Source organism: Molossus molossus, unplaced genomic scaffold (genome assembly GCF_014108415.1).
Source record: "Molossus molossus isolate mMolMol1 unplaced genomic scaffold, mMolMol1.p scaffold_m16_p_3, whole genome shotgun sequence".
Taxonomy (NCBI): domain Eukaryota; kingdom Metazoa; phylum Chordata; class Mammalia; order Chiroptera; family Molossidae; genus Molossus; species Molossus molossus.
In genome coordinates this window covers 53,518,102-53,530,471 of record NW_023425366.1, presented here as the reverse complement: position 1 = coordinate 53,530,471, position 12,370 = coordinate 53,518,102, and the positions used below count along the sequence as shown (strand labels likewise).

The following is a 12,370-nucleotide window of genomic DNA, read 5'->3' as shown; positions in this document are numbered from 1 at the left end:
TCTCTCTCTCACATCGATGTTCTCGCTCTCTCTTCTTCCCTCTCTCCCTCCCACTCTATCTGAAGATAAATGCAAAAATGTCCTCAGGTGAGGATAAAAAATAAATAAAATAAATAAAATAAAATGCACTGTGGTTCTCTGAGCTCCTTCCCAGACGAGAATCACCGTGCAGGGAGCCTGCCACTGATTTCCTGACAGTTCCAACCCCAGCTCTCCAGCCCACGGGCATACATATGGCTATCGGGGGCTTTTTCCATCTCTGAAAACTATGCAGAGTGTCAGTGAAGCATCAGCTCAGAGTGTGGGGGTTCTTGCCAGTGTGTTTTCAGGAACTATTTTTAGAGAAAACTTCTATTTTTAGATTCAGAATGATTTTAGAAAACAAGCATCAAGACAACAGTGAACAGTGTGCATCTGGGTATGCAAGTCCTTAGTAACAACACAGCAGGACGCGAGGCAGCCTGGCCCGAGCTGGTTTGGGGACACGTAAACCATGAGCAGCCTGGAGATTTGATCCACATGTGCCCCAGTGTGCTGTGACCTGGGGGCGTGCAGGCGGGAGGCTCAGACTCCTGGCACAATAAGGATCCTGGTGACTTGAACTTCCTTTGAATTTGGGGTCCTTTGAACTTCTCTTGGATTGAGCCAGGAAGAAATGGTCCACCAATCAAATTTTCAGTATAAATAAACTTTGAGGCATACTGATTCACATAATAAGCTAACAAACAATCTACTTTCAAGAACTTTTAAGCACAGTGTGATTAAATAACTTAATTGAAGGTAGTTATACTAATTTAAAAACATCCATGAGCCTAGCCAATGTGGCTCAGTGGTTGAGTGTCAACCCATGCACCAAGAGGTCACCGGTTCGATTCCCAGTCAGGGCACATGCCCAGGTTGTAGGCCTGATCTCAGTGGAGGGCATGCAGGAGGCGGCCAGTCTATGTTCTCTCTCATCGATGTTTCTATCTCTCTCTCCCTCTCCCTTCCTCTCTCTAAAATCAATAAAGAAAATAAAAATAAAATAAAAAATAAATATATGTGAACCCTGGCTGGTATGGCACAGTTGGTTGGAGCATCATCCAGTGCACCAAAAGGTGGCGGGTTTGGCTCCTGGTCAGTTAGGGCAAGTGTGGGAGGCAGCCAGTCAACATTTCTCTCTCACGTCAATGTTTCTCTCTCTCTCTCTCTCTCAAAAATCAATTATAAAAGAAAAACTTTAAAAAACATGCGTGACAGGATTCCATATTAGGAAATACCTTGACAACCAAAGTTCTAGAAAAATAAGTTTTGCTGTAAGTAAATAGGCAGGTACCGTCCAAGTGTGAAGATAGCACCGCACTAGCATTAGGAATAAAATGGGTTGTCAGAGGTAGAATCAAATTGTAAACTGATCTTTGGAAATTACAAAAGGGATCAAAAACAAAGAGAGCTCAGAGGAAATAAATGGCAGGCCACTCAACAGGGCAGACACAGGACTAAACCCTAAAAATGCAAATTAAAACTTCCACCACCGGTGCTTTCCCCCTAACCCTGTTCAAACGCTGAAACATGAATGGGGGAGCAAATACCGGTCCTCTCCAAACCCAGACCCAGGAAGTGATCCGTGTTGCTTTGTTGTTGTTCTTCTGATATAATTGTTTCTGCCTACTTTCTCCCTTTTTTAAGGTCTTGAGTAAGAGTGTAAAAGAAACAACCTATTTCATACTTGATGGTAGCTAGCATGTAACGACAGTTATTGGCAGACGTTATTACCTACCACCTAGAACTCCTGCAAGGACTAAATGAGTTAACACACTTAGAACACTTAACACAGTTTTATGTTTGTAAGCAGATAGTAAGTGCTTGTAAGTATTAGCTGTTATCTTTAATGTTGACAGTAGTCTTACAGTATACCAAATACTATGCAAAGTACTGAATGTGCCTTATCTCACCTGCTATTGTTACACTAATTTTGTAGATAGTAAACTGAGGCATGGGAAGTTAAGAAAGCTGCCCAAGCCCTGGCCGGTTTTGCTCAGTGGTTAGAGCATCAGCCTGCAGTCCAGAGAGACCCGGGTTCGGTTCCCGCTAAGGGCACATACCTCAGTTGCAGTTTGTCCCCGGCCCTGGTTGGTTGTGTGGGTGGCAGCCACTCGATGTGTCCCTTTCACATCTATGTTTCTCTCTCCCTTCTGCTGTATCTGAACAAAAAATGGAAAAAATATCCTCGGGTGAGGATAAAAAAAAGAAAGTTGCCCAAGATTGCACACTGGTAATAATAACATTTATTGCACACTTACTGTATGCTGGGCATAATGCTAAGGCATTTTCATTGTATCATCACATTTAGGCCACACAACAATCCTGTGAAATTATATTATCCTCATTTTACAAGTGAGGAAAGACAAACCTAGGAAGGTCAGCTAACACCTATGGTCACACCACCAGTGAGTGAGAGCTGAGATTCGAACGCAGGCATTCCGACTCCAAAGTGTGTGCTCTGTACTGCTGTGCACGCTGGCCTCCGGGGAGAGGGCGGGGCCTCAGCCCCACATCCTCATCCTCGTGCCCACCCCTGCAGCGCCTTCCTTCAGTCACAGCTTAACTCTTTCTGAGCCCCGTTCGCCAGCCATGCCCAGCTCGTTCTACTTGAACAATTTCAACGACATTCCGGAGAGGAGAGACCCAGACCCTCTGTTCACCCCTGCCCAATTTTCTCTAGGCTTGAAAAGTTTGTTTTCTATGAAGTTACCTCTTCTTATTTGCAAGGCAGCTATCATGTTTATTGTATTTAAGCTTTGTGTAGTTAAAAGTCTCAAAAACTGTACACCAAAATGTAAACAGCAACTCATCAACTTACAGGTAATTTTAATTTTCTTGTTCATACGCCCCCCCCCAACATATCTACAATAAACATATAAAGTACATAGTCAGAAAAATTAATGTATTTTATAAAACCCAATCACAGACTGTATTAGACTAGTTTCCAAAGAGTCCGGAGGACGCACTGTACAGGCGAGAGCACACCGAACACCCGGATTTGTCCTCGGCAAATCCGTCACCGCTCACTAACTAGTGTCTTTCAAATTATATTTTAGCCACAGACCCTTTCTTCAAACAAAAACGTAGAGAAGTGCAAAATATCTAGCAAATATGTGCTGCCATGTTTATAACCCCATAATTGATGATTGGTAAATTATTGTGCTGCTCCATAATTGATGATTGGGAAAGTCACTGTGTGCCCTCCAGCTGAACTTGTTTAGTCAAAATAACCTCAGTAAATTGGAATACTCCCTGAACCAAGAAATTGTTGGGAGCCGGCTACAGAGCCTGGAGGTCTTAAGTCAGAGACTCAACCTCCCCCACAATCTCAAGGAATCAGGCTTGCACTGTGTTCGTGCAGCTGGGGCTAAGTGTGACTCAATGTACCTTGAAATACCTGAAATACCTGGTGTACCCGGGTGTGCCTGGGTGTTCCTGGGCATGCCTGGGCGTACCTGGGTGTGCCTGGGCGTGCCTGGGTGTGCCTGGGTGTTCCTGTTGTCCATAAGGCAAACTAATCCTATACAGCATTGCTGTAGCCCTGGGCGTTATATCAAGATCCTATTTTCTGTAAGGTTTAAAAGGCATGTAATACAGCACATCAGGGCTGATTTCGAAAACTGTCACAGGGGTGTTCGGAATCAGACGCCAGCCGGCTAATAAATGGCCCCTATTTGGACGTCAATTCTCTAGTGGTCTTTCTTTGACTCTGTCGCGCCACATTTGGAGGCCCCGGGGCTGGTCTCCGAGAACTGGGATCAGTCGCCGGCTGGCTTTGCTCTCTATTTGGCTTTAATTTGGCTCTGGTGGTCTCTCGGTTCTCTGGTGCCACAACAAATACTACCGATTTCTCCTGAGGGTTAAGCCGTGCTGATTGAGTGGAGACGGGGAACCTTGACCCTCACCCGATAACTCACCATCCCATCTGGAGAACACTCCCAGGTGCGTCTGGAACCCCTCTGGCTCTGGAGAGCACAGTTCTCCGTGAAACTTGTTCCACCTCACTCTGGACCTTGCACTCCTTTCTAGAGGTTGTTCAGATAAGGAGCTCGGTGACGTTTATTAAATGTTAGGGAAGATGCTGATGTCCGTCACTTGCCCTGAAGTTTTCTGCTGATCTCCTTTTCCACATCCAGACCAGTACACATCCATCTTTTAACCGCGTGTTGTGTCTGGCCAGAAGGCCTTATCACCTCAGAGGTGGCTTTCAGCTCAGAAAGAAGAGAAAGATTTATTTGTTTCTGCTTTTCTCTAAACTCTGTACTTTCTTCCCAAAGGATAACAAATTCAGTTCCACTTTTTTCATTCACCAGGTTCATGGATGGAATATTTGGTACTTGTGATTTATGGTCTGAAACTCTCTGCTCTCTTGACTTTTGTGATGTCCTGTTCAACTTCTTTTCTTCCTTATATTATCGTCTTCTTCTCGGCCTCATTTGCTAACAGATTTTTCTCCTTTTTTTGCATTTAGTGCTCTGTCTCTGGGCAACTTATTTCTTCTTCTTTTACTCTCCAGACAACTAATCCATGTCCAGGGTTCAATGATCACTGCATTGTAGATGGTGCTCAATGCAGAGTGAGCTTCAGTCTCATATAGATTCAGTGTTTCACTCAACATGTAGTGACATTTCTACCTTGAGCTCATAATAATTCTTTAAAGTCAGTTTGTCTAATACGTCCAGTATCATATTATCACCACTGTTTCCAGCCCCAACTTATCTCTTGTGCCATCAGCAACCCTATTCTCCCAGTCACCAAACTTGAAACCTTGGAACTGTATTATTTATAACTTTTAGTCCTTAAATATCTTAGATTTTATGTTCAAAACTTCTCTTAGATGTCTCTTTGCCAATGACTTCATGTCATAGAATTTCAGAACACGAAGCTTTCTCACTACACAGTTGTTAATCAGTAAATATTTCTTAAATCTGGATCTAGTCAGAGAAATTCTAAAAGTTTGTTCACATTCTAACAAATCTCTGCCTCCTGTCTCTCATCTTGATGGTCTGTCTCATACACTGTGATTTAAAAATGAAAACGTCACCCTGGCCAGTTTGGCTCAGTGGTTGAGCATTGGCCTGCGGACCAGAGAGTCCTGGGTTCGGTTCCCACTAGGGGCACGTACCACAAAAAATAAATAAATAAAAATGAAAACGTCAATTGAAGTTAGGAGACAGTTTACCTTGGGGAGAGGAGGGTGTCTGAAGTCCTAGCCATGTTCTCTCTCTCGAGTGGGCTGGTGTTTCCAAGGGAGAATCACACTCTTCATCAAGTGTGATTTGGGCAGGTTTCTCTATGAGTGTTATTTTAAAATGTTTTTAAAGCAGCCTTTGGATTGACACCAAAAAGGAAAGATATTACTGCTGATCAAATGATATTTCTAAAAAGCTACAGATTCTCTCTGAAATTTTTAGGTAGGCAGAAAATTTTAATTCTGAAAGTACCAGAGAGAGGATGTGGAGAAATAGGGGCATTACTGGTGGGGGTGCCAAGCAGTACGTGCTGCAAAGCTGGAAATGGGTGCACCTTGCGACTGGACAGCCCTGCTGCAGACACACCCCCAGGGGAACTTCTGCCCATGTGAACAAGGAGCTGTGGGCAACATGTTCCTTGCAGGGTAGCTTATAATAGGAAAAAGTAAAATCAAATCAACAGCCCATCAACAGGATCGATAAAATGTGTTTTTTATATAGTGAAATATTAAACAGTTAAAAATATATACATTTATAACCACAGGGCTCTAAAAATACTATCATGAATGAAAAACAAATGCAGAATATGTATAGCATAACACACATGCCTCTTTAAAGTATAAAACTGTACTATGTATTTATTCCTTGACACATGTATGTGTTCATTATTTTTGAACGGCTGAAGGAAACACTCTTCATGAAGCAGTAGCCTCCAGAGTGGATGAAGGGACTGGGATTGAGCTTGGGCACAAAGGATGCTGTCACTTCATCTTCAATTGTCCTGTTTCTTTAAAAAAATGCAAATATGACAAAATGTTAATATCTGTTCATTCTGGGCGACGGCTCACAGGGCGTTAGCGATATTATTTCTTGTAATTTTCCCTTTGTTTAATTTCTGAAAATGAAAAATATCATTGAGATAACAGCATCTTTCATCATTTCATCTTATGTATTGTTTGGGTATTTTATGTTCCTGTTTAAGAAAAAAAATGTATATAAATATAAACATAGCTGAGAGCTGAATTTCCTTTTGTTTAATGTTTATGCTCACTAAGCAGACTTGTTTTATTTAACATTCTTTGGTATCAAAATGTGGCCTTCATACAAAGTTGTGCAGAGTAAATCAAGAGGGCTCACAGTCTTTGTATGAAGAACGCACTTCCTGTGATCAACCTCCTCGGGCTCCTGGAGCCAAAATAGCACAAGCTAACAGGGAAACAAGAAGTCAAATAGATTTCCTCTTTGGTGCTAATGACTTGTTGGTATGTGATTGTTAAGACTGAAGGTCTAAAACCACTAATGTTAATTGGACAGTCTCCAGGATGTTTTCAGGGTCATTTCCACAAGACTGACCGAAGTATGAGACCCTGCCCGTCCCACCACTGACAGGCTTCCTGCGTGAAACCCTGGGCAGCACAGAAGTCCCGCTTCGGCGGGGGAGGGGGTGCTCTCCCAGCCCGTGTACCCGGAGGTGGACAGATGGGCCCAGCAAGGGGTGAAGTCGTTGCTTTCACAGGCGTGTCACAGACCAGGGCTGTTAGTCACTGGGCAGGTAGTCAGGCTGCCTTTGGAATGCACCCAAGGGGATTGCTCTGACCACATTTGAAAAGTTAACAGATAAATGCGGACTTAAAACAGACTAAATATTATACAGTTAGGTCCTAAGTTGAGGCTTTTAAACACAGACCGGTAGGAGTGAGGTGGGGGACCTCTGAGGAGAGTAGAACTCAGGTCTCTGTGGACCTTCCTCCTCCTCCCCATAGGCAGATAGGGGAATAGGGGGTGATCCAAAAGGAGGAAGTGAGCGTGCTCAGCTCAGACCCTTGTGTCTGTGGAACTGGGGAGCCAGGTGCCCGGGGCAGCTGCAGCACTCTGGTCTGCTCCGAGCTGCATTCCAGGGAGCCTGCGGGTGTCCGGGTGTCCGGGTGCTCAGGGAGGGTGGCTTGGTCTTTCCAAGTCGGGGGTCGGTTATTAGCAAGGCCTCTCTGTCACAGAGCTGAATCTGTGTTCTCTCCAGTCAAGGTTATTAGAAACAAAAGCAATATTTTTAGCTGCACATATCTGGCCTCTACCTCTCAATTGATTCCAAACTCAAAAAGGGAAGAGGGGCAGGTATTAATTGCTTCCCTCGAAAACCGGATTGATCAATTAATAGAAGACCTCAAGATGATAAATGAATCCATGATACAACACAATAATTTGTATAGCAAATTATTCCTACGCCCATAATTATCCCATCTGAATGGTTAACTCATTTACTTTTAGATTTCATGCCTGTGGTTAAAAAATGAATATATGCACTACTTATCACGGCATGCTTGACCTCTTACAGCTTGAGATAGACTCCATTAAAATATACATTTTATAGTGCATTATCTCCCTAGGTATACGTTTACACAGAAAATGTACTTATTTAATTCAGTCATTTAACAGCAAACGCAAAAGACACACAAACAACCCACCACGCTGTAACAGAACACTGTTCTGCACATGGCCAGCTGTACATTGGCAGAACACAGTGATTTTAAGGGTGAATTAGTATTCTAATCTCTTTGGGATTTCCTTTATATTCGTGGTGGTTTATGACTGACGTTTAATGTAACTTTGGCTCTGTTTATACTTAATAGAAGATTCATTTCTGTGGCATTTATACTCCAGTGTTGAATAAAAGCTACTGTTCTGCAAGAAGGAAATGAAACGTTGCTTTATACCGACACGTTCCGATAGCAGTGACCTAATTCTCCCACCCTGCTTCTTCCCAGGTGCTGGGAACGGCTCTGCTCCAGCAAAAGATGACTTTTCTCTCCCAGAATATTCAGCCTTCAACACCTCTGTCCATGCTGCAATCAGATACAGAAACTGGAAACTCCTCACGGGCTACCCAGGTAGAATGCTCAGCACTTCCCAAAATGTAACAACTGCCTTTTGCCAAACCTAACTCAGGGGCTGCTGAATGAGGAGGAGGGGGGAGTAGTGTGACCTACTGATCCTGACCCTTCCCCCACCCCGGAAAAAAAAATTAAGAATTAACTGTAGGAACAGTAAAAGGAAGAAATGCTGCATGGAAATAAGTTTTTCAGATATGTGTGGTTCTCAAGCACAGCAAAGAGAATCTCTGAGAGCTACATCCTCAGCCAGCTCGGGGAAGAGGCTGCTTCCCCCTGAGCGCATTCTCTGAAAGTGACATCTGTTAAAATACTTTAAAAATATGTGGCATGATGGTTAAGGTTGGGATGCTGTCAAGCAGTGTTTATAATGAGGACATTCTTGGAGATTGTGGCAAGACAATTCTTCACTATTTGCGACTGTGCCATGTGTCGCAAGACATTTTAGCAACCCTGGCCCATGGCATCCAAATGCCAGTAGCAGCCCCCAAGTCATATAATGGATACTGCCCCCCCCCACACACACATACTCACATACAGGCACTCACATTCCTGGATGCCCCTGGTTGTGAAGCAGGAGACATGTCTCATTAAAGCACCAGAAGTCAGCCCTGGCCAGTTTGGCTCAGCCGTTAGAGTGTCGGCCCATGGACCAAGGAGTCGCAGGTTCAGTTCTGATCAAGGGCACATACCTGGGTGGCAGTTTGATCCCCAGCTTTGCTTGGGGTCCTGTGGGAGGCAACCAATCGATGTGTCTCTCTCACATTGATTTTTCTCTGTCTCCCTCCCACTCTCTCTGAAAATTAATGGGAAAATGTCCTCAGTTGAGGATTTTTTTTAAAACACCAGAAATCTGAGTGTTAGATCTAGACATAGAATCAAGGGCCCATCCTTTTCATGTGTCCATGCCCAGCTCAGCTTTGTCCCTCAGGCTCCCTTCTCAGAATTAGAACTCGCCTACCATGTTCCTCTTCAATAAACTGTTGTATTTCTTTGCCAGGCTGTGGTCACTGGTTCCCTCCACCATCTCAACACAGTGTTTCTGAGATACCCTCGTTGGACCCACCAACCAAGACCCTCTGGCTCTTTGACATTGAGCAGGACCCAGAAGAAAGACATGACCTGTCCAGAGAGTATCCCCACGTGGTCAAGCAGCTCCTTTCCCGTCTACAGTTCTACCACAAACACTCCGTGCCCGTGTACTTCCCGGATCAGGACCCCCGCTGTGACCCCAAGGGCACTGGGGTTTGGGGCCCTTGGATGTAGGACTTGGGGCTGCCTTGGGTGGGAGGCTGGAAGACCTTTCTGTTGCAAGTTGGACTTCGGACCTTCACTCGTGTGATTCTCATCCCATTTGTTCTCCCAACCTGGCTTCACCTGGCCCTTCTCTTGCTCCGAAACCGAATTGACGAGTCGCATTTCAACCCCTCATGCATTTAAGAAGTTGACAAAATCTAAAACACTCCTGCTGTTGGCAGGGGGTGTCCAGAGGAGAGGGTGACTGAGTTCATGGGGCATGCCCCTTCCAGGAGTGGGGGGCAGCTGGGAACTGGATCTGAGGAGGAAGCTGAGTCCTGGAGCAGCTGGCTCCTGTCGCCTCCCGTCACATGTTACATGTCCCTCTGCCAATGACCAGCTTTGATCGGAGTGACTCACATTTCTTGTAACAAGTGAAGGGATCAGACCATTGTTAATGGCTCTGCTGGCCAGGGGGGCTCCCTGTCTGTGAGAGATCATGTGCAGGCCTTCCGTGTGCGTCACCCTCCGTGGTCACCCCGCGCCCACTCACCTCATCACTCGCCCCGTCCTGGAGGGCAAGGCCCATTCCACTGCCGAGGCCAGCATGGCAGTAGGCCCGCCGCTTGGTTCTGGTCTTTACAACAAAGAACTGTGTCTTTATTCCCAAGTTTTACCCCAGTCGTTGCTCATTTTCTGTAGACTTCCTGCCACCCCAGCTCCCCTGTGGTTTTCTTCCTCCCCTTCCTTTCGACTCGGGCCTCCTGTGCCTGCGAAGCCTGCTCTGCTCTCCGCTCTGAGCGCCGCTGGTTTGGGCACTCGGACCTCTGCCTTCCTTTCGACCCCAGCTCCCAAGTGAGAGCCCTGCCCAGATGGTGGCCGGCCTGGCCCTGAGTGTGCTCGTGGTGGACGTGAAGAGGCCTGGGCAGGTGAGCCTTGGGTTCGTGTCATCTGTCTGGTGAGGAGTTTTCTAGTAACATGGAGTTGATCATCATGATTGTGACTTTGTCTCATAACATAGCGAGAGTCGCACTGACTGCTATTGCCCGCAGTGAGGAAAATCCCCAGGAAGGGTACTGTTGTTCTGAGATGATGGGAATGGCCAGCGTCTAAGATTCTGGGCCTTGGTGAAGCCAGGCGAGCACATCCATGCTTCTCTTATTCTCCCAGTTTTACTGCTTTTATTGAGGTTCGGGGGTGGGGGGTATGCACAGTGTGACCTGCCAGCCCTTCCTCAGGCCCGCCAATGTCCTACTGATGCGGATGGGTCCAGTTTAGCTGCAAAGAGTATCAGACTGGAGACGTGGTGCAAAACGGGACTCTTTTTCGCATTCGCTGCACTTTTCATTCACCGCCTGTCCCCAGGGCCTGCTTCAGTGCCCGCTGCACCGGAGGCACTCGGCACACTTTTAAAAATGAACGAGTGAATGGGCCAAGGAGCACATGAGAAAGTCTCACACCGAGAAAGGTGGTGTCCAGTGAGCAGAAAACAGGGTTAACATCACTGTCTCCCAACCACTGCTTCTCTGTTCTCAAGCCACCCGCTAGGGTCGGAGCACAGTCCGCACGTCTGGGCAGTCGCAGGACACGCCGTAGTGAGGTTGTCGTGTCCTCTGGCTGGGGTGGAATATGCCCACCAAAGGTACTCATCTTTCGCCAGTATTCCCCAGTCTATCTATTCTTCTTAGGACACTATAAAGAGAAACTACCAAATAATATGACATAGGTCTCAGTATAGCCGTCTTCCAATTCAGTAACTGTATTTTCTGGTCGCTACTAACTTGGATTGTATTAAAATAGGATGACTGGAAGGAAATGGTGCTAGAACTAATGACACCTATTACCAGCCGATACCCCACTCCCGGCTTGGCAGACAGCCGGTCAGAATGCTGTCACCTCTCTCTCACTTCCAAGCCTGTGGCAGATTTATGAACTGAGTCCAGATGCTCCTCCTAATCCCAGGGCTGTAGGTTGCCACTAATACTGTGAGATTGGAGGCAGCACTAGGTGACACCTCTGTCCTCCCTGCGGTCCCCACTCCAGCTCCTGCTGTGTACAGTGTCCACGTTCGGCATTCAGGATTTAAAAAGCATTTTAAAGATTGATTTTCTGTAAAACTTCTGCTGGGATTTAATTTTATTCACAATAGAATGCGTCTCATTTAATTTTTTTCTTCTGTACTAGACTGAGCAGATTCATATGTGGTCATTAAAAGTATTAATGTTTTTTTCTTTCTGAATTTGTTTATTGTTAAAGCAGGGTTTTGTTTCTTTTATTGTTTTTCTTTGTTGCTTCATGATTATTCCGCCTTTGGGGGAACAGAAACAATTAAAATTATCTTTTAGAATGTGTCAGCTGTGTGTGGGGGGTTTCCATGTGTATGATGAAAAATTCCTGGAACAACATCATGAATGTACTTAGTGCCCCTGAATTGTACACTTTAAAATGGTTCAGATTAATTTTAAGTTATGTAGTTTTTGTCACAATTTTTAAAATGTGTTGTCCCATTTTTTTCTTTCCCAATTACCTCTTAAACTTTAAAACCTAGCTTTTCCAAGAGAATAGCCATCGCCTGTGTAGACTGGTCCATTTCCAGGCTGTTGAAAGGCCGGCCTGCTCGCCTGGCGACCACCCTTACCGGCGGCTGGGAGCAGGTGTTCAGTCCGTGTTGGGGTACTGCCACATCCCCTTCACCTCGGCTCCGTTGCCATAGGAGCCACCCCCAGGTGGCACAGGAGGAGGCTGGTGACTTGGCTGCCCTGGGCCCCATCTGAGCTGTTTGATTGTCAGGAGAGGTGATTTTGCTCTCAAACTAATTCACCCAGTCATCGAGCTTAGGTATTTCATGTACTAATCTTTGTCATTCTTCTAACAATAGGGATAATATCTCTGTAACAGTTTTTAAAAATACAGAAAATTGTAAAAGAAAATTAAACCCTTCATAAGCCACCCACCCAGAGATAGCTATAAACCTTTTATGTCCCTTGAAAGGAACAGTGAGGCCTCCCACTTCCCGAACTGGTTTTCTAATCC

At 45.4% G+C, this 12,370-nt stretch overlaps 1 protein-coding gene across 1 annotated transcript in view; it reads left to right on the top strand.

Annotated features, from left to right (window-relative positions):
- Positions 1-11,622, top strand: part of ARSB (arylsulfatase B) — a 146,622-nt gene extending 135,000 nt beyond the window's left edge. The window contains exons 8-9 of the mRNA XM_036279204.1: positions 7,979-8,101; positions 9,102-11,622. Of these exons, the coding sequence (XP_036135097.1) occupies positions 7,979-8,101; positions 9,102-9,367 (389 nt within the window). The 3' untranslated portion in view covers positions 9,368-11,622. The remainder of the gene's footprint in view (positions 1-7,978; positions 8,102-9,101) is intronic.
- The last annotated feature ends 748 nt before the right edge of the window (positions 11,623-12,370 follow it).